The 22,206-nt window shown below is 38.8% G+C and overlaps 1 protein-coding gene across 1 annotated transcript; it reads right to left on the reverse strand.

Moving 5' to 3' along the window:
- Positions 1-2,572: 2,572 nt before the first annotated feature.
- Positions 2,573-6,329, reverse strand: TRMT10C (tRNA methyltransferase 10C, mitochondrial RNase P subunit). The gene is made up of 2 exons (XM_063103007.1): positions 6,194-6,329; positions 2,573-3,883 (listed from the first exon to the last, which is right to left on the reverse strand). Exon 2 carries the CDS (start codon positions 3,870-3,872, stop codon positions 2,613-2,615), a length of 1,260 nt encoding a protein of 419 aa, XP_062959077.1. The 5' UTR covers positions 3,873-3,883; positions 6,194-6,329; the 3' UTR covers positions 2,573-2,612.
- Positions 6,330-22,206: the final 15,877 nt, after the last annotated feature.

The following is a 22,206-nucleotide window of genomic DNA, read 5'->3' on the forward strand; positions in this document are numbered from 1 at the left end:
ATATTGTTACACAGAAAGAACTAAAAATGTACTCCTCAAAAGGAAACAATAACTTGTATATACTAGTAAGAGAAATTCCATACATTTGAATTCCATAATCTGATTTAGAAAATTAGTTAATATTTACTGAATACTTAGTTGCCAGACACCATATTAAATGTTTTGTTTCAAGAACTGTTTATAATCTCCCTTTACAGATGTGGAAAACTGAAATTTCAGGAAATTAAGCAATTTACACAGTGTCAATAGTCTATAAAGGTAGAGCAGGAACCCAGGGCACAGAGCTGGGACTAGGGACACACGAGGTAACCTAGGAGCATTGCTTACTTCATTCTAGCCCACATTGTGGCACCCAATCGTAACCTCTTAACCATTATGCTTTTTCTTCAGTATACCTCAAGTGGTTAAAGTACTAGCATCTTGCTATTTAGTAGGGCCTAACAGTTGAAATTCATATCACACTTCTCGTCAGGTCTAAATTTACAAATCACTTTCTCAAGGACTTTCCTGATCCCACAAATTTGGGTTAAGATGAGTATAGTTTAAAAACTGGGACTCTAAAACTTTGAATTCTGAGTCTATACTTAAAGGCTGAATTGTTTTTGGCTTTTTTTTTTTTTTTTTCTTTTTGAGTTTGGTTATTTTCTTTTTATTTAAAGATTTTTTATTGAAATTTGTTAATTATACATATTTGTGGGGTACAGAGTTGAATATCAATACATGTATGCAATGTGTGATGATCAAATTAGGGTAATTAGCATATCCATTGTTACAAAAGTTGATAATTTTTTATTTTTATTATTAGCATATTCATTCTTACAAATCATATTTCTTTTTCTTTCTTTTTTTTTTTTTAAAAAGATGACCGGTAAGGGGATCTTAACCCTTGACCTGGTGTTGTCAGCACCACGCTCACCCAGTGAGCAACCGGCCATCCCTACATGGGATCCGAACCCGCGGCCTTGGTGTTATCAGCACCACACTCTCCCGAGTGAGCCACGGGCCGGCCCCAAATCATATTTCTTTATGCCCTTTACCTGACCTATCACTTCCCAAATAGCTGAATTATTTTGAAAAAAAATTTCCTTTTATGTAAAAAGGGCAGTTTCCCTCATCTGTAAAAAAGATGTAAATGATAGTATCTACAACTTAGAGTTGTTTAAATAACTCATGTAAATTGCACACTGCACTGTTTGGCACAAAGCAGGTACTTGGTAGTACTTGGTAAAAGATTAGGTCCTCCGTACAGGCTAGCTGCCCCCTCAAAAAAGATAAAGTTCATTTCTTAGGATACAAGCATACAAGTACATTAGGACTCATCTGGAAGCAAGTGGCAGAAACCCAAATCAACCCAGTGGGCTCAGGCAAAAAAGAGCAATTATTAGAAGGATACCAAGGTATCTCATGAGGTTTGAACAACCAATAAATGCAAAAGGCAAATCTATAGCTCGACATCAGAGGTAACTGCAACCAGGAGTGTGCAGTTTTAGAAATTGGTCTTTTTTTTTCTTTTTTTGGTGGCTGGCCAGTAAGGGTTTGAAACCCTTTACCTTGGTATTACAAGGCTGTAGTCTAACCAACTAAGCCAACAGGCCAGCCCTAGAAATTGGTCTTAGTTAAGTAAGCTTCTCCCTCTCTTACTATAGTCTGGCTTACTCCACAGTAAAAGGCATGGCCACAATACTACAGCTTCCTGTCTATGCAAGTACAACATGAGAAAGGAACGGATGTAGGCCATCTTAGTTCTCAAAACCAAAAATCCTGGGAAAGGGTTCTGACTGGCCTATCTTGAAGTCAGATGCCCATCCCTACACTGATCAATTGGCCAGGGGAGAGTGGGTACTATGACTAGCTTAGCATGGGGAGGTGTCTCTTTTAGGATAATCAGCTGTGGCCAGGGCAGCAAAGTCTGTAAAAAATATGGCAGCTTCCATTCAAACCACATGACTGAAGAAACAAATATTTCATAGAAAAGGAAAGCTATCTACACTACAATAGGCACAGTACTACATGCAACATTAACCAAATAACCCCCTTTTTTTAAAATAAAAGGACAAAAAATCAGCTTTATCCCCACATATTTTTCATAGTACAGCCAAATCCCATAATGTACCAAGGGATGTGTTTGCCTTTTGTTAACCATCATTCAGTTAAACAATATACCTTAAGGCCATGACATCCCCAGCATTGTACCAATGCTTTACTTTAATAAGTGAACCACTACTTAAATTTAGCAATCTTTTCTATATTAACTTTTTACAAAAGGATAGTTGTTGACATGGATAAAAGAACATTTAAAAAGGAAAACAGAGTCTGAGACTCAAAGAATCCATTAAAAAGTCACACCTACAGTACAACAGTTTTACTAGGTTCATTTAAAGATTACTCTGTTAAACAAACTTGGACAACTCTTTACTTTTTCAGATTAAGTGTCTTTTTACAGTAAACAAAATACATTCCCAAAGTTTTGCAGATAGTTAATTGGGAAAAGACAGAACCCTGCAATTAGTTTGGAAAGACTACGTTTAAAAGAAAGAGAATAAATTCTATTTAGGAAGAAATACACTGATAGAACTGTACGAGTATTCCTAATCCATTTACTTTGTAAACTATCAAATTTTCTCATTCAAGCCATATACATTTAGAGGACCTTTTGGAAAAGTCTTTGCTATCTTCAATCTGTGGAGAAACTCTTGAGAGTGCTGAGAAATCTCCAGAAAACCAGTATGTTTCCTCCTGGGAACAAACTTTAGAGCCTCTTCCCAACTACCATTGTTTTTCAGACATAACAAAATACGCATCATTTGATCTAAGGTGAGATTTTTGTTACCAACGTCCCATTGTAAATATTTATCTAATGGAAGGCATTCTGTTGCCAGCTTCAGCCGTTTTGCATTGGCTAGGGATGTGCCTGGCTGCATATTCTTATCAACAAAAGAGCCAACTACATAGATTTTGTCATGCTTGAAAGTAGTCATAACATTGGGAGAATCTGCAGTTAAATATATAATACTGTCCTTTGGAAATAAATCTACATGAGACTTTTCTGTTGTTGTTATAAGCAATTTGTCCCATTTTTCTCCATAACGTTTAGCTAACTCTCTGTAATAAACACCATCTACTTTAAGATTGCAAAAATAAATATGGAAAGGATCAACATTTCTTCTGTTCCATCCTTCACTTTCTAAAAGTTGGGAAACAGTATTCTGCAGTTCTTGTCGTTTCATATAATTATCATAAGCCATGTCAAAAACCAAAGGTTGCCCAAACTGCATGGCCTGGATACCCTTCCAGCCCATTGCAATGTTCATATTCCTTTCCCAAAGTCGTAAAAATAAAAAGTTTCGCTGTTTATCTTCCTCAGTGGTTTCTAGCAGCTTGGCTTTTTTTACTTCTTCCCTTGCAGCTGCTTTCATTTCCTTTTTTATTTGGTTAGCTTTTTTCATTTTTTCCCTAATATATAAATATTTTAAATATTTTTTTTTTGATGACTTAGAAGCACATTCCATAAGGGTTTTGAGCTCTTCTTCAGTGATATGTTCTGGTACTTCTCTGCCAAGCAATCTCCACATCTCAATTAACTCTCTGGTGGCTGCTAGAGGATCTTCATCCTTGCTGCTTGAGACTGTTGAAACATCTTTTTGCACACTAGATTTCATTGTAGTTTTCCACCCATCCAATTCTAGCTGATCAGGAGGGGATGTACTCTCCTTATTAGGGTAGGACAAAGTTGGTATTTTGGAAGACATGTATCTCTGCAGAACTGTTGAATATAAATTCCTTCTCTCTGTATGAACGGTAAATGGCACCAAAAACCGGGTAAAAGGTCTTAAGAAAGTAACATTAACACTCATCTTGAGGAAAATAGACATATAAGAAAACTCTGTAAAAGAAGAAAAATGCAAGTAAAAGTTAGACAAAGAGTTTTAAATCCTCCCAACTAACTGTGCAAGTATAAATTTGAGATACCAAAATACATCAATTTCTGAAACACAAAGTGATCTCCGTACAACCTTATGTGCTGCACCATTAATTTTTCCTAGATTCCTGTGGCCTAAAGCCTGCGATGACGCGTTGGGTAAAAAGTTTAAAACTTATTTGGGTTCTTATTTTAAACATGTATTTCACCATTGCTTTAGGCAAAAGGATAACTTGAAGATCCTTTTTAGATTTGTATCTAGGGGCCTAGAGGATTGATGTTACTGGAAAACAAAGTTATGTATCACCAATGCAGCTAAGATCACACTATATTCTCCTCCATTCTACAGTGAGTCCAGATACAGACCCAAACACAAGATCCTTCACAAAAGCAACACACAAAGAACAGATAAGTTACAGAAGATGGTAACTAGTAAAAAGCACTTGGGAGCTGCTGTATCGATGCCCTCATGTTTTCAAAACAGAAATATATAGAGATCCAAAAAAAAAAAAAAAAAAAAAAAAAAAAAACAACCTGTTCCCCAGTTCAGACTTTATTTTGCAGCAAATAATGTTATTGCCAAACAAAATGTCCAAAACTGTAACAAATATATTTTACCCTAAAGTTTTGGATGTTCACAAGATGATGATGATGCTTAAAGATGTGAAACCAGAGTAAAATTAGAAGGAAAAAAAAATTAAAATTTTTACAAAATGCAACTACAACATTTGAAAAGAAAATTTCCTTCTTCCCTTGGCTTCATTCAATGATCATGCATGCTCCCAGGTCTCCTGTCTCTTTGACATGTGCACTGATGCCCTGCTGCTCCCCTCCCTTAAAGGTGGATCTGACTCTGTGTTCTGTCCTTATCCCTATTTTCAATCTATACTCATATATTTTCTCTGTGAGATCTGATCTACTTCTGGGGCTCCAATCACTATGCAACAGAAAGACACCTCAAATGCAACAAGTTGAAATAATCTCTCCCTTTCTTTCCCAACTGGCTACACTTTCTGTGTTCTATTTCAGAGAGGGATACTGCTATCCATCCAGCTGTTACAGCAAGAAACTAGGAGTCACTTCGTTACTGTTTTCTGTCACATCCATCATATCTAATCCATGTGAATTATATTCATTTTACTTTCTAAATATTTTAATCTATTTACTTCTCTTCAACCCCATTTTCTTTTTCCTTTCCTTTCCTTTTTTTTTTAAGATGACCGGTAAGGGGATCCTAACCCTTGACTTGGTGTTGTCAGTACCACGCCTCCTACGTGAGCGAACCGGCCATCCTTGTATCGGGATCCGAACCTATGGCCCTGGTGTCATCAGCACCACACTCTCCCAAGTGAGCCACGGGCTGGCCCTCAACCCTATTTTCTTAACTGCATCACCTAGCCTACAGATTTGCTCTCCCCTATCTCTAAGCCATTATAGTCAGTGCAAATCTGTTCAGTGGCATTCATATGGTTCCTAATTTGTATTTTTTTTTTTTTTTTTTTTTTTGTGGCTGGTCGGTAACAGGGATCCAGCGCTGGACCTTGGTGTTATCAACATCACACCAACTGAGCTAACTGGCCAATGTTGCTGCCAGGTTAAAGTCAAAACTTGTTAATGTGGCTTACAAAGTTTTTCATGATATCAGCCTTCGCTTACTTTTTCAGCCGCATCTCTAGCTATTTTTCATTTCATACTTTAGACCAAGTATTCCTCCGTACGTCTCACAGCACCCTGTACCTGTGATAGTAATGTAACACTATATTGTAATTACCTGCTTACCTATTTTGCCCCACTAGATGGTAAGGACTATCTAGTGTCCATAACAGTAGGCAGCATTTGGCTCACAGTAATCATTCTACTATTTTTCGAATAAATACCTTGATCAATGCTTCCCACATTAAAAAAATGTTCAGACTCCCTTTAAAGAGAAAACAATTTAGACTCTTAGAAACATTTAACCTGGGGCCCTTAGGCCTCAATTTGGTAAACACTGATTTCAGAAACAAAAGTCTTTTAAATTGAGTTTTGTCTTTGTAACTGGTAAAGACTTTTGGAATATCATAGAAATAAAAACTCAAATAAAGCGATCAAGGTTATTATTTTGGGAAACACTGCTCTTGTTTCAAGTACTGTATTACTTATAGTTTATTAAATCACTGAGCATTCTCTTTTCTGTGGGCCTTGGCGCACATGCTCCACTGAGTGCATCTTGCAACGTCTCCCGCGTCCTCCTACCCCAACACAAACTGGGGAAAAAAAGAAACATGCGCATACCAGAAGTGCAAGGACAACGGCTCCCGCAGGCGCAAAGTAAAAGAACTACGAAGGCCGAAGGACTCCGCCGGGAAACGCCGCCCAGGTACCCGCGCAGCAGCTTAGCCGAAGTCCCCACGGTGCCAACTGCCGACCCAGGGCAGTATCCGGCAGTGCTGGGCCCAGCCGGAAATCCCGCCCCTCCCTCCCGGCGCTGCCTTGTGACGTCACGCCACCCAGAGAAAACCCTCTCGGCTGAAAGCAGCAGGGTTGAAAAGACACGTGTCTGTCCGGGGCTGGGCCCTGGCAGAAAATTTTTCTCGGCTAGCTTGGGGCCTGTACTTGTGTTTGTTCCTTTCCCCCATTTGTTTTTAAAATCCTTTCTAATCGTCTTCCCTTAACCTACTCTCTGCTTTGGCCCCATATTTATAAGCATTTACTCACATAGTACTAAAATAAAATGGTCTATACTGGAGTCTTCTTACTCACCTTTAAACTCTTTGACGCTAGGAGCTTAACGCTTAACCTTTTTTTTTTTTTTTTTTTCTTTTTTTAATTTTATTTTGTCGATATACATTGTAGCTGATTAATGCTCCCCATCACCAAAACCTCCCTCCCTTCTCCCTCCCCCCTCCCCCCCAACAATGTCCTTTCTGTTTGCTTGTTGTATCAACTTCAAATAATTGTGGTTGTTATATCTTCTTCCCTCCCCCCCCCGATTTGTGTGTGTGTGTGTGTATGTGTGTGTGTGTGAATTTATATATTAATGTTTAACGCTTAACCTTTTTGACCAGTTTAACACCAGTACCTTGTACAATGCTTGGAACGTGGTAGGCCACAGTAAGTCTCTCTCTTCCTAGCTCATTTGGAACATTTAATGTGAAAATGAAGTTAAAGGCACATTTGTAGATTGGTGGCCTATGGGCCAAAATCTAGCCTGAACCTGTTTTGTTTTCGCTAGCACAGTGTTTTCAAGTATTTTGGTTTTGTTGTCTTTTTTGAACATATGGAAAGAGACCATTCTTAGGGAAAGGTCAGTCTTGGAAGGCAGCTATGCTCACCACTATACAACCAACGCTGCCCAAGGTCAGTCTTTTCAACAAATGGTGCAGGAAAATCTAGATATCCACATGAAAAGAATGAAGTTAGACCCTTACCGAGTGCCATATATAAAGATGAACTCAAAATTGGACAAAGACCTAAATATAAAAGAAAAAAACTATAGAACAGAAGAAAACATGGGGGGAGCTTCATGACATTGGTTTTGGCACATTTCATGGACATGACACCAAAAACAGGCAATGAAAGAAAACATAGACAAATCAGACTTCATAAATATGAAAAACATGCATAAAAGGACACTGTTGATAGAGTAAAAAGGCAACCCACAGAATGGGAGAAAATATTTGCAAATCACATGTCTGTTAAGAGATTAATATCCAGAATATATAAAGAACTCCTACAACTGAAGAACAAAAAACCAAATAACCCAATTCAAAAGTTGGCAAAGAATTTGAATAAACATTTCTCTAAAGAGATACGGATGGCCACTAAGCACATAAAAAGACGTTCAAAATCATTAATCATGGAAATGCAAACCAAAATCACAATGTGATACCACTTCACATCCATTAGGATGACTATTACATTTTTAACAACACAGGAAATAATAAATGTTGGCAAGAATGTGGAGAAATTGGAAGCCCGTGTATTGCTGGTGAAAATGTAAAAAATGATACAGCTGCTATGAAAGAGTTTAGTTTTTTTCCTAGAAAAGCCAAACATAGAATTAACGTATTAGGTAGCATATTTTACTCTTACAGATGGACTCAAAGAATTTGAAAGCAGAGACAAACAGACACTTGTATTCTAATGTTCACCACAGCATTATTGGCAATAACCAAGAATGGAAGCAACCTAAATGTCCATGAACAGATGAATGAATAAACAAGTGTATATACATACAATAGAATATTACTCAGTCATGAGAAAGGATCAAAGTTCTGACACATGTAACAACATGAATGAACTTTGGAGGAATTATCCCAAGTGAAATAAGCCAGACACAGAAGGAAAAATATTGTATGATTTCACCTATATGAGGTACCTAGAATAGTCAAATTGTAGATACAGAAAGTAGAATGAAAGTAGAATAATGGTTACTGCAGGCTAGAGGAAGGGAGGAATAGGCAGGTATTGTTTAATGGGTATGGAGTTTCAGTACGGGATGATGGAAAAGTTCTGGAGATGGATAGTAGTGATGGTTGCACAACAATGTGAATATACCTAATACCAATGAACTGCACACTTGAAAATGATTAAAATGACAAATTTTGTTATACATATTTCACCACAATACAAGAAGAAGAAGAAAAAGAACAATAGGCTATGGACCATGACACAGTCTTTTCCAAATGATTTCTAAAAAGAGAATTTGTATAAGAGACTGGCTATTATCATGTTAGAAAAATGAAGCCAAAACAGCCAAATGATCATGAGTTTTCTCTCAAACATGTGAGGAAAATTCACGAATAAATATCTTCTAATACTTAAAAAAAAAAAAAAAGCAGCAATGCTAGAGGTTGTCTTTTTCTTCTGATTTTATTTATTTTTGTTTCTTTTTTCTTTCTTTTTTTGTCTATTAATATCGATTTTTGTTCCTGATTTTAAAGGGGGATATGTCTGAAGTTTTTCCATGACACAATTTTCTGAAGGTTTTTGATGTATAATCTTTACCAAGTGAAGGAAGTTTCATTCTCTGAAGTTTGCTAAGTTTCTTCATGTGACAAATCTTTGGAAGCATTTCTAAAAACATAGCAGGACATTGTTTATTCAATGTCTGAAACTTGATCTATTCCAGATTAAGAATATTTCCAGAGTATAGATATCTTACCTCCAATAATAACACTATTTAAAAATACATGTTTTGGCATATAAAGAATGGTTTGAAATATGAGACATAAGGTATTGTAAGAAATAATTTTAAAAGTAATGAACAAAAATCCATAAAAAAATTTTACGTAAAAACATAGATTGGAAAAGTAGGAGGTCTGAATGCCCTTGGCCCATATATTTGCTTGGAAACAACTGGTATATCTAAGTAGAGGATGCTCTATACTTAAGATACCTTCTCTCAAGTTCTCCAAAGCTCATTTCACCACGTTGTCTTTTCTACACCGGCACAAATGTGGTTTGCCATGTATCTTGCCTCTTCTGTTTATTGTATAGTAGTGAACTATCTCTCTGTGTCAATGACTCTTTCAACAGTTGGAAGACAAAGCATGGATTAAAATGTCTAGGTGTTGGGCTTTGGGTCATGATGGTAGAATAGATGATCCCCAGCATCACTCTCTCCCACAAATCAACCAATTTACAACTATTAAAAAGCAAAGACAGCTAAGCTGGGGCTGCTAGAGCTCAGGGGAAGAGGAGGAGAGACCTATGGAGTGCATGAAGGCAGGAGAGGCCATGAAGAGAGAAAGAAAGGACCACTCCTACCATTTTGAATCCTGGTCACTTCAAGGCTGGAGCTGGTGAGTGCACAGAACAGGACCTGGCAAAAGCTGCAGCTGTGCCCTTCAGATGAAGTTGCTTTGTGGCTGCAGGGGAGAAGAGGGCCTGGGTGGCACCCAGGCCAGCAAAACTACTAATAGGATTCCCATAGAGCCACAACAACTGAATAAAAAAGGAGCTACTCAGAGGCTGGTGAGTCATTGCAAGGGACTGGTGCACAGCCTGTCCCATGGGAAGTGTTTGGAGCACAGGTGGTAGGGGAGATGGGCCCACTGGGAGAACACTGGGGCATAGCAAGGACAGCTGATGTGCCCCCCAATCAGTGCAGGACCACTCAAAAGAGACTGGTCAGGAATATAGAACTGCAGGGGGTGCAGTTTACTGAAAAGACTCAGGCCCAGAACAGAGTTTCTACACAACCCAGGTGTACTGGATCTCATGAGAGTAGGAAGTACCTATAAAGCCAACCATTAAAACCTGAGCTGCACAAAAAGCTTTCCCCAGGGAATCAGTAGTGTGGAGTATACTATAAAGCAAATATATTTCATAGGGCCTGGTTTTCCAAAGCCTTACAGTTTCAAATATTGACCTTACAAAGTACAGGAAATTTTCCCCAGGCTATTGAGTCTCTGTTGTAAGATAAAGAGTTGTGACGCAGCAAGGTTGCTGGCTCAAAGACAGACAGGTTACTGATTGATGTGTAAAGATACTGGAAAATTGCTGTAAGAAGAAAATGTTTGCTCAGATCAAGCTTTTGTTGATGGATCACTTAATTGCCTAACAGAATGTCATCTGACTTGTCTTTACTGAATGTTACCAGCTCCTATTGTTAAACTTGTTAAAACTGTAAGCCCACCTATGTTTCTTGAATAAATGCAAGAAGAGAACCCCAATTCATGGTTAATTTCCAAAATGAAAGAAATGCCTCTCTCTCGGGGGTTCTGGGAAATTAACCACTTTGGGGCTTCTCACTGCTCAGAAGAGATGGGCTTTGATTAATCCTTTGTGGCTCCGTCATCCAGGGGAAGAAGGGTGACAAATCCGTGGAAGGCAAAGCAACACAGCAGCAAAGCAGCAATTTAGCATAGCTCAACTACAGAGTTCAAGTGCTGGTTGCCACAAGAAGTTCCCCCATTTTAGAAGTAAGCAAAGGACAACTAATTAGTTCCAGTGCAGAGTTTAAGTGGTAGGAACAGCAAATAATCCAACATAGAACTGAAAGAAAAAACAAAATACCCACAGACCAGAGACAAAGTTTGATATTAACTTGTTGCTTTGCCTCCCCGGATTTGTCACCCCTTTTCCCTTGGGTGATGGAGGTGTCAAAGATTACTCAAAGCTCCTCTCTTCTGAGCAGTGAAAAGCCCCCAAAAGGGGTTAATCTCCCGGAACCCTCAAGATAGAGGCATTCCTTCCATTTGGGAAATTAACCATGAATTGGGGTTCTCTTCCCGCATTTATTCTCCGGACCAGGAAGTTACAGGACGAGAACATAGGTGGGATTTCTTCTAAGTACAGTTTAACAAGTTTAACAATAGAAGCTTGTAACATTTAGTAGAACAAGTAAGGTGATATTCTATAATGCAATTTGCAACAAAAGCTTGATTTTAGCAAACATTTTCTTCTTACAGCAATTTCCCAGTATCTTTACACATCAATCAGTAACCTGTCTGTCTTTGAGCCAGCAAACTTGCTGTGTTACAATTCTTTATCTTACAACAGAGACTATAGCCTGGGGAAAATTTCCTGTCCTTTGCAAGGTCAATATTTGAAACTGCAAGGCTTTGGAAAACCAGGCCCTGTGAAGTACATTTGCTTTGTGCATACTCCACATTAACTAGTAAAGGTCTCACATCACCAAAGAACATCTATGAAACCTAGAAGGACCAGAAGTCTCCTGGGCTACAAAGCCAGGTAGGGAGGAGGGCTGGGGGACTCAGCCATGCCCCCTGACACCTGCAACCAGTCCTGTGGGTGGGATGCTGAGGGCCTTGGCCACGCCCACCTGACATCCACAACTAGCTCAGTGACAACCACTGAGCCACCACAGGAAATGCTGTGGGCTCTCCTAAGCTGGAGCTGCAGGAGGCTGAGGGCCTCAGCCACACACCCCCAACACCTACAACCAGCTCAACAATGACCAGGCCACCACTGGAAACCCCCTGGTCTCCCATGCAGAAATGAGGGGGGTGTCACAGGCCCCAACTCCATCCCTCCTCCTTCCTCCTTCTCCCACCCTATTTCTTTCCCTTTTCTCCTCTCCCCCTGCCCCCCAGCTGCTCTACAACAACTTCATTGAATGTAAAAATATACATATTAATCAATAAATAAACTTTAAAAAAAGAAAAAAATGGTCTAGGTGTTTTTTACAAAGTAGAGATCTTTTCTGTCTGATTCTGTGCTGTACCCTCTGTCTACAACAGTGCCTGGCATGTATTGGGAACTCAATATTTGCTGATAAATGAATAGTACATGAAGTAAGTGATGATCGTGGCTTGGACCAGAGTGGTGGCAGCAGAGGCAAAGAAAAGAAAAGAGGACAGATTTGAAAGATATGTAAGAGGTAGAAAGGACAGAATTTTTTGTGTGTGTGGCTGACTGGTATGGGGATCCAAACCCATGACCTTGGTGTTTTAAGGCTGTGCTCTAACCAACTGAGCTAACCAGCCAGCCTGGAAATAACAGAATTTAATGACCTATTTGGTAGAGAAGGAGGGGAAGAAGTCAACAGTCTGGTTTGGGCATCTGTGCAGACAGTGATTAGCAGTGCAGGGAATGGGGAAAAGGAGTACATGGGATGAAGGCAGAGATGGTAAGTGCAGTTTTCTGTTTTGATTCCCATTTTTGTTTGTTTGTTTGTTTGTTTGTTTTTGGAACCTGGCAGGTAAGAGGATCTGAACCCTTGACCTTGATGTTAGCAGCACCACACTGTAACCTTAGCGGGCTGACTAGTCAACTCTGATAAGTGCAGTTTTAGATATACGGCTTTTGAGCTCCCTTCAAGGCAGCCAAATGATGTCTCCTTTAGGTTATGTGGCAGTTGGCTGTATGGGTCTAGAGTTTAGGGGAAAGGAGAATGGACCAAAGGTAGAGACTTGAGAGTTTCTGACATAGAACCTGTGAAACCATATGGGTGGAAGAGATTACACAGGGTTTGGGTAGAGAGGAAGAATAGGCAAAAAGGACTGAAAATGAGCAGCCAGAGACATGAGAAGAAAATGAGGAGAATATGACATAGATACCAAGGAGAAAATGTTTCAGGGAGGAGTGAATAGGTTAATAGGGTCAAATGCTGCCTAGAGATCATGCAATGCAAACTGAAAAGTAACCACTGGATTTAGCAATACTAAATCAATTGAAATATATTGTGAAGTTTGTGGGCTTCAGCCAGATGAGAGTGCATAAGAAATGAATAGATTATGAGAAAGTAGAGTCAGCAATTTTAATGTGACTAAGGAAAAGACATACAGGGGGCTCAGTTCCTGGGTATGGAGTCCAGGAAAATTTTGTTATTATTACTGTTATGTTGGGAGATACTTGACATTTTGCGTGCTGATAGGATCATTAGAAGGGAATAAAGGAAATAAAGGATAATAGGATGGGCAAACTTCCTGAGAAGATTAAAAGAGATGATACTCAAAGGACAAGCAGAGGGATTGGTTGTGTATAGGAGAAGGAAATACTACTTTCTTTGTAAAAGGAAGAAAGAAAGAAAGTTAGATGGCTAACGTATATATATGATGGCTTTAATTTGAGAGAGTTTCCATTCTCTGTGGAGAAGTAGCTGCTGAGAGTCTGTGGAGACTGAAAATGGGGTGAAGGTTTGCCATTGTTATAAAGAATAAAGTGTAACAAATTCTTAGAAAACAAAGCAAAATGGTGGTTACCAGGAGCTGGGGGAGTGGGAGAGGAAATTTGTTTAATGGGTTTAGAGTTTCAGTTTTACAAGATGAAAAAGTTCTGGAGATCTGTTGCACAACAATGTGAATATACCTAACACTATTGAACTGTGTAGAGGATTCATAAAGCAAATGTACTTCACAGAGCCTGATTTTCCAAAGCCTTGCAGTTTCAAATATTAACCTTGCAAAGGACAGGAAATTTTCCTCAGGCTATAAAGTTTCTGGTGTAAGATAAAGATTTGTAACACAGCAAGTTTCTGGCTCAAAGACTGACAGATTACTAATTGATATGTAAAGTTACTAAAAAACTGCTGGAGGGAAAAGGAATGTTTGACAAATCAAGCCTTGTTTCAAATTGCATTACAGAAGGTCACCTTGCTTGACTTACTGAATGTTACCAGTTTCTATTGTTAAACTTGTTAAACTGTACTTAGCAAAACTCCACTTATGTCTCTTCCTGTAACTTCTTAGTCTGGAGAATAAATGCCGGAAGGGAACCCCAGTTCGTGGTTAATTTCCCAAATGGAAGGATGCCTCATGCTTGAGGGTCCTGGGATATTAACCCCTTTCTGGGGCTTCTCACTGCTTAAAAGAGATGGGCTTTGAGTAATCTTTGGCAGCTCCATCACCCAGGGGAAAAGGGGTGACAAATCCGTGGGAGGCAAAGCAATAGAACTGTACACTTAAAAATGGTTAAGATGATAAATTGTGTGTGTGTGTGTGTGTGTGTGTGTGTGTGTGTGTGTGTGTAGTGTGTGTGTGTGTGTGTGTGTTTATCACAATTTAAAAAATAAGAATAAAGTGTGAGCTGACTAGGGAAACATCCATGATATTAGGTAGTGTTCATGGTCCAGTTAAGATTGGCTATCATGAATTTATAGTGATACCAATTTGTCTGGTTATGTGATCTTTCTCCCCTATTTTGCCAACACCACTAAGTGCTAAGAGGTCCAGGTATAATTAAGCATACCGAATGACACTGGTTAAATGTATTGGTGTAGGGGAGGAAAAAATAATTTCTCTTTTTCCTTCAAGAGTTATTAGCTGAGACTCCCTATAACAAAAGACAGATTAACAAGAGAAAAACAAGCAGAAGTTTAATAAAATGTATACCTCCAGTATATATGGGAGATAACTCAGAGAGATGAGTAAATGTCTGGAGTAGATCTCAAAGAGATCTTCAGGCTTAAATACTATCATTTTCTGAAAAAAAAAGACAGCAGAATGTGGGGAAAGGTCCAGTCAGGTTGAGATGGCCAGGAAAAGTACTTAAACAAAAGTCAGATTTGTTAAGCAGATTTAAGTTGATGCCTTCTGCATTATTTAACCATCTCTAGTGATTTAGTCATCCTTCTCTTCCTGGTGCAGAGAAGGAGAAACACTTACAAATGGAGATTTACTGTATAGATGTAACTTTTCAGAGCTACTCCTATGTCTGCAGTTTCTCATAATAACCAGTTCAAAACAATCAATATGCCAAAAATGTGTATTTTGGTGTGGTGTGTCCTGTGTCTTATTGTGGGCATCAGGATGGCTGCAGGAGTCTGTAGGAAATCAGAATATATCACCCCCAAATATGCCACTCTGTCATAAGGATTATTTTTAGCTGAAGGCAATTGAGAAAAAGCAGACACAGCATGAGCTCTTTGCACTCCCCCATCTGCCTGAAATTAAAATATACATTCCCCTTTGTGAAGGTGTCCTTCCTTGTAGAGCTAGCGCTAGGGTCTGGATCTCCCAGACCCCTTGAGCCCATTCACAAACCCTTCACGTGCAGGTCTATGAGCTAGGTAACTGGCAAAAATGTCCTTGGAGCCTTAGCTGAAGTAGGAATAGTCTTTATTCAGCACACACACGTCTAATAGCTAAACAGTACAAAGAGAGACTCAGAAACTCAACTTCTACTGGCAAAGTCCAAAGAAAAACTGAGCAGCTGCCAGCGGAGTAAACATGCTCTATTTTTAGACGTGAGCTCTGCCGGCCAGCTCTGCTTCACAAACTGAAGAACAAACAGTAGCAATTAACTAAAAAGATACATTGGCACAGATGTGCACTAACTCCACCCACACAACTTGTTTACAAAGAATTAAGAATGTGCTGCATGACCCCCAATTAGGGCTGAGCTGAGGGAGTCTGACTAAATTATCCTATTTTCCCCACATTCCCCCACCTCCTCCACACCAGCTTACCCTACCAGGAAGGGAACAACTTTATCACCAGAGATGAGATGGCACTGAGAAAGAGTCTCCATAAGCAAAACTTACTGATTAGCCCTCAAATACCATTAGTTTCCCCATATATTTGCCTTTCCTCAATTTGCCACCCATAGAAGCTCAAAGTCCTTTTCCTTTGTCTTGTCTTTTCTCTTTAAATTTATCTTCCTTTGTTCAAATCATACAAAAGCCTCCAACATAGCTGTTTCTTAGTGGAGTTTATTAGTCACGGTTTTCCAGAGGGACTGAACCAATAAGATATGTATATAAATATATGAGAGGGGATTTATTAGGAGAAATGGCTCACATGATTGTGAAGACTGAGGAGTCCCATGATAGGCTGTGTGCAATCTGGATGCCAGTAGTGTGGCTCAGTCCATCTGGAAGCCTCAGAACCAGGAAAATCAATGCTGTGAGTTTTAGTTCAAGGGCAAAGGCCTAAGAGCTGGGGTGCTACTGATGTAAGTCCTGGAACCAAAAGGCTGAACAGTCTTGAGTTTTGATGGCCACAGACAGAGGAGAAGAGTGTATTCCAGCTCCAGAGGATAGAGAGGGTGATTAACATTTTCCTCTATTTTTGTTCCCTTCAGGTCCACAGCAGATTGGATGGTGCCCCACCTAGTCCATTCAGGCCCACATGCTAATTTCTTCTGGAAACACCTTCACTGACACACACAAAAAAGTTGTTTTACCTGGTTTCGAGGTATTCATTAATCTAATCAAGTTGACACCTAAAATTAACTATTACAGGGATTTTTCTTCTTTCTATTAAGCACCCTTGGGCAACCTAAAACTTTTTTATTTTTTTTAAAAGATGACCAGTAAGGGGATCTTCATTGCTTTGTGTTGCTTTGGCCCCCACGGATTTGTCATCCCTCTTCCCCTGGGTGATGGAGATGCAAAGGATTACTCAAAGCCCATCTCTTCTGAGCAGTGAGAGACCCCGAAGTGGTTAATCTCCCACCAGAACCACCTTGCTGTGCCACAAATCTTTACTTACACTAGAGACTTTATAGCCTGAGGAAAATTTCTAGTCCTCCGCAAGGTCAATGTTTGAAACTGCAAGGCTTTGGAAAACCAGGCCCTGTGAAGTACATTTGCTTTAAAGTATATTCCACATCTCTCCCCATTTTATTTATTTAAAAGAAAAAGAAAAAGCTATAGATCAGGTTAGCGCAGTTAAGACAAAAAGCATTTTGTTAAAGCAAAGTTAGTATCATTTAGCATGGCAAGTCCTTTTAATTTACTTCAGGCGAGGACTGATGATGTCATCATCTCTCAGGGTGGCTGCAGTGGCATCATTCCAGGTGCTGTGAATTGGGTGTAAATACCAATTGTTGAAACTCTGGAAAGGGATTCTGCTCTGCATAATAGCTGATTCTGAGTCCAGAGAGTTTGTTAAACTGTCCAGGACATTACTGCTTTCAGAGCGTCTAGTCTTTTGTAAAATTTTTGATCAATTACAAGTCTTTTGTTTAAGAACAGGATGTCTCATACAAGTTACAAACACCCTCTTCAAGGGAGGAAAATTTAGAGAACTGCTTCTGTAGAGAAGACATTATTTCCCCCTTTATGATCAAGGCATACCTCATAAAAGCATTGATCATCAATATCTTGATTGAAAAGGTCTTACTTTTTTATGTATAAATCTCTCAGCATTGGGAAGGCTCTTTCCCAGATGATGATAGAAAGAAGCATCTTGGCTCACTTTCTTTCAGTGATCTGTCCCACGTTGCTGGGATTAAGAGTCCCATGCTCTACCGACTGAGCTAGCCAGGCAGGGAAGAACCTTTCCCAGGTGGTTTGTGTCCCACATCAGGGGGCAAGATGAACAGCAGGATGAAGCAGCAGTTTAGGCCAAATTACATGAAAGAGAGATCAGCAACTTGGAAGTGAGACATGCTATCTTATATCCAAAGTTTTAAATTATAACCTATTATAAAGAGAGAGAGAGTTAATTCTCATTGAACTTTTAAAAATAGCCACATTGCCATAATAATTATAAGGGTTCTTATGAAGTTACTAAGTTTTGGGGGGATTAAATAGGGAGAAAACAAATGCTTTTATCTGTTTTAAATGACATTTTACCGAACTGTTGTTAGTTATAGATAGCTTGAGAGAGAGAGAGAGAGAGAGAGAGAGAGAGAGAGAGAGAGAGAGAGAGAGAGAGAGAGTTTTCTTACATTTGGAAAACATTAGGAGAATGAGCAGTGTTTTAAAATAAGGAAATTGTAAAAACACATAATTCTTTTTAATTAGTTTACCAATTAACTTTTGTTGTTTTAATCTTTGTGAACAATTTCACAAACCCATCAGTTTCTTCATTAGAATTCTGGAACTTCAGTTTAAAGCTATGAACTCAAAGTTTGTTGGAAACTGTACCTATCAGAGTTTATTTCATTAAATATTTGAAGACATAACATTTTTAAATTATAATTCAACCAAGATTATGACCGGTAGCATTTATAGCAAGACACAGATATTTAAAAACCTTACAAGATTTTGGAACACATATCCATAAAACCTCCAGTACTGACAATTTTTTGAAGTCTAATTTATTAAATAAGCCAATTAGTTCTGATACATCTTTTATATATCCTTTGAGAAACTCCAGGGCACTTGGAATTCCTCAAATTTAAAGCTAAAATGTTGAGCTTTCAGAATTTGGTTTTGGAAAATTTTGTTAAATAACAAAAGGCTTAGAACATTTAGTTGAATAAGATCACAAATTATTATAAAAAGTAAAACCAAAGTGACAGAGGGTTTCAAAGGTAGAGAGCACAAGAACTTACCATGAAGTAAGTTTTTAAACCAGTTATCTAAGGGACAAAGAAAACCTTTTACAATTTTGTGTTAAGAGCAGTCAAGTGTTTTTTTAGAAAATCTAGTTGTTCCATTGCAGGAGAGCAAATTCTAACCCTGTATTAGAATACTTTTGACATTAATTTTTAGAAAAACTCACACATAATTTGTTTTTAAATCCAGTTAATGTTTTTACTGTAAAACCCTTTTAACAAACTTATCTACATAAACCATTATCAAGACTTACTCAGACATTCTGTTTTTGTCCTATACTTTCTACTTTCTAAATAGCCAGTCATTTTACTCTAGGACAAAAATACACTGTACCAGTTGCTTTCTTTCATAAAAATTATTTTTCTTTCTCTCTAGCCACTCAAACCATAACCATATCCTCACTTCCATAGACTTCTTTAAATCACTTCCTTTTTTACATGTTTCTTTTTTATCAATGTTAAATTGGCCTAATTTGCCTAAAAATTATATATAAAAAGGGGTTGTTTTGTATTTAGTATTTTTTGGTTTTGGCAGGGTTTATAACTTAAAAGCCTCTAGCAAAGACAAATGTAGTCCTGTTTGATTAGTAAACCCAGGCAACAATATATGTTGATAAGGACATTTTTATACATTCATGTTAGTAAATAGGCATCCATTTATCAGAGAAAATTATACAAAGCCCAGTTTGAGTTTTAGCTATATTTACCAAATACATATTTATGGCTTCCCATCCAGAAACTTGGTGTATTAGATCTATACCCTTATCAGTTAATGCTAACTAGGGTCTATGCGATATTTGGCATAGGTTTCCTTTCACTAGCCATTTTAGGTCCCGGGTTTCCACGTGGCATTTGGAGCCAAGTGGAATCCAGAGAGGCAGAGGGCAGTATTCACTATCTATGTCTAAAAGATATTGTTGGGCCGGCCCGTGGCTCACTCGGGAGAGTGCGGTGCTGAGAACACCAAGGCCCCGGGTTCGGATCCCATATACGGATGGCCGGTTCACTCACTGGCTGAGCGTGGTGCTGACAACACCAAGTCAAGGGTTAAGATCCCCTTACCGGTCATCTTTTAAAAAAAATAAATTAAAAAAAATAAATAAATAAATAAAAGATATTGTTTCTCCCAGCATGGCCAGGAGGCAGAGCTGAGATAACAAGGAGACATATTGGGCCGGCCCGTGGCTCACTCGGGAGAGTGCGGTGCTGATAACACCAAGGCCCCGGGTTCGGATCCCATATACGGATGGCCGGTTCGCTCACTGGCTGAGCGTGGTGCTGACAACACCAAGTCAAGGGTTAAGATCCCCTTACCGGTCATCTTTAAAAAAAAAAAAAAAAAAAAAAAACTTTAGAAGATTTAAGTCATGTGAACCTGAAAAGTATACTTATTTATTTAATGAGCGCACATTAATTGTAAGCCAATTTGGTACTTTGCATATAACACAATTACACAAACAGACATGAACATATAGACATAACATACAGCTCACACACACAAATATGCAGACATAAACAACAAGAACAAACAAGGATCTTATAGGTTTTGCTCAAGATGTAATAAAAAGCTCACTAGTAAAAAGGACAGTCAGGTTTAGGTTGTGTTTTTTTTTTTTTTTTAAAGACTTATTGGTGAGGCCTCACCTTGCCTTAAAGAAGGCAAGATAACAAATTTACATTGCAAAGCAAAGTATGCAAGTCTTTTCAAGAAGATGCAGAGAAGATTCTCTTCCTTTAAGAAAATAGCATAGAATTCTACCATAGGGTTTTGTGAAGAAATACATAGATGAGACTAGAAGAGAATTTAGAAGTCTGTTTAAGATAACCAAGTGGATGCCAGAAAATTTGAGACCATCTAGTTAAACAGGTAGATTTTAGTTTAGTTTTTGTTTCTTAAATGAGTTATTGAGCTCAAGAGCTGAGCCACCAATCAGAGATGAAACCATTTGACTCTTGAAGTTTTTAGGAGAAGAGCAGTAGACCCAAAAGGGGTCTGGTTGGTTCCATGGCTGCTTTTCTCCATAAAACTCCAGAGTCTTCAGAGAAAAAGAGTAGCACATGCAGTTAAGAAAAGAACCACTGCTTTTAAGAGAGGAGAGAAGCATTGTGCAGATAAGAAAGAAAAACATGCTCAAACGATACCAACACTGTAAAGAAATATTAACTTCTTTTACTTTAGATTGTCCAATTTAAAGTTCTCTCAGTCACTAGCAAAGATTAAGTTTTATCCTTTTTTGGTGACATAAACATGTCTTAGTTTTTGTCAAGGTCTTGGATAGGTCTCAGAGTGACTTGACATAGATTCCTCGTTGTTAGGTGGGAAGCCTTAACGAGACCCATTGCATAATTAACCAGTGACAAATTTGTTCCCAAATTTTTATGTTAAGGCTCCCTTTCTTTAAGTATCATGGACATGGTTGTTTAATATCCACTAATAGTTTTACAAGCTGCCATTCAGTTACTTACAGCCCGCTGCTTTAAGGAGACATTGGAGTTGTAATGTATGTTCAGTCTCCCCTTTCGTTAATGAATTATCCATATTTTAAGAGTAAAGAGAAGGAAAAAATATCTCTGGGGTTGAAAAGGCCTAACTTTGACCTGTTGCAGGTGTGCAATTGCTAATCAAAAGCCACCTGTGATTCCCTTACCAGGATGCATCTCCCTTATTAGGGACTCCCTTGCCAGGATGAATTTGACATCCTATTCCTCTCCAATGGTTGGCAGGTCAGTCTCTGATCCATGGAGAATGTCCTCACACAGGGCACCATTTTGTTGCTCTGTTTTGTTTCACCCCCCCATGGATTTGTCACCCCTCTTCCCCTGGGTGATGGAGATGCAAAGGATTACTCAAAGCCCATCTCTTCTGAGCAGTGAGAGACTCTGAAGTGGTTAATCTCCTGCCAGAAACCTCAAGCTAGAGGCATCGCTTCCTTGGGAAATTAACCCCGAATTGGGGTTCTCTTCCTGCATTTATTTTCCAGACCAGGAAGTTACAGGAAAAGAACATAGGCGGGGTTATAGCTTAACAATATAGGCTGGTAACTTTCAGTGAAACAAGCCAGATGACATTCCAGTAGACAATTAAGTGATCTTACAGCAATTTCTCAATATCTTTACATAACAATCAGTAACTAGTCTGTCCTTGAGCCAGCAACCATGCTGTGCCACAAATCTTTATCTTACACCAGAGACTTTATAGCCTGAGGAAAATTTCCAGCTCTCTGCAAGTTCAATATTTGAAACTGCAAGGCTCTGGAAAACCACGTCCTGTGAAGTACATATGCCTTATAGTATATTCTGCAGATCTTAACCCTTGATTTGGTGTTGTCAGCACCATGCTCTCCCAAGTGAGCTAACCAGCCATCCCTACATAGGGATCCAAACCTGTTGCCTTGTTGTTATCAGCAGCACACTCTCCCAAGTGAGCCACAGGCCGGCTGCTAACCTAAAACTTTTCACATCACATAAATTTTTATGCCTCTTCTCCTGTTAATCTATCTGTTGTCAGTTTATTTCAAAGACCCAGCTGGAGAACCTAAGAGGATAAAGGAAAATTTTCCTCCCCTGTATGTCTCAGCTGCACAATGAGAGGCGAGTAATGATAAAAGTTG

The sequence above is a fragment of the Cynocephalus volans genome, chromosome 1 (genome assembly GCF_027409185.1).
Source record: "Cynocephalus volans isolate mCynVol1 chromosome 1, mCynVol1.pri, whole genome shotgun sequence".
Classification (NCBI taxonomy): Eukaryota; Metazoa; Chordata; class Mammalia; order Dermoptera; family Cynocephalidae; genus Cynocephalus; species Cynocephalus volans.

Excerpts from the sequence above, each read along its gene's own strand:
- TRMT10C (XM_063103007.1), bottom strand. The coding sequence starts at position 3,872 with ATGTCTATTTTCCTCAAGATGAGTGTTAATGTTACTTTCTTAAGACCT.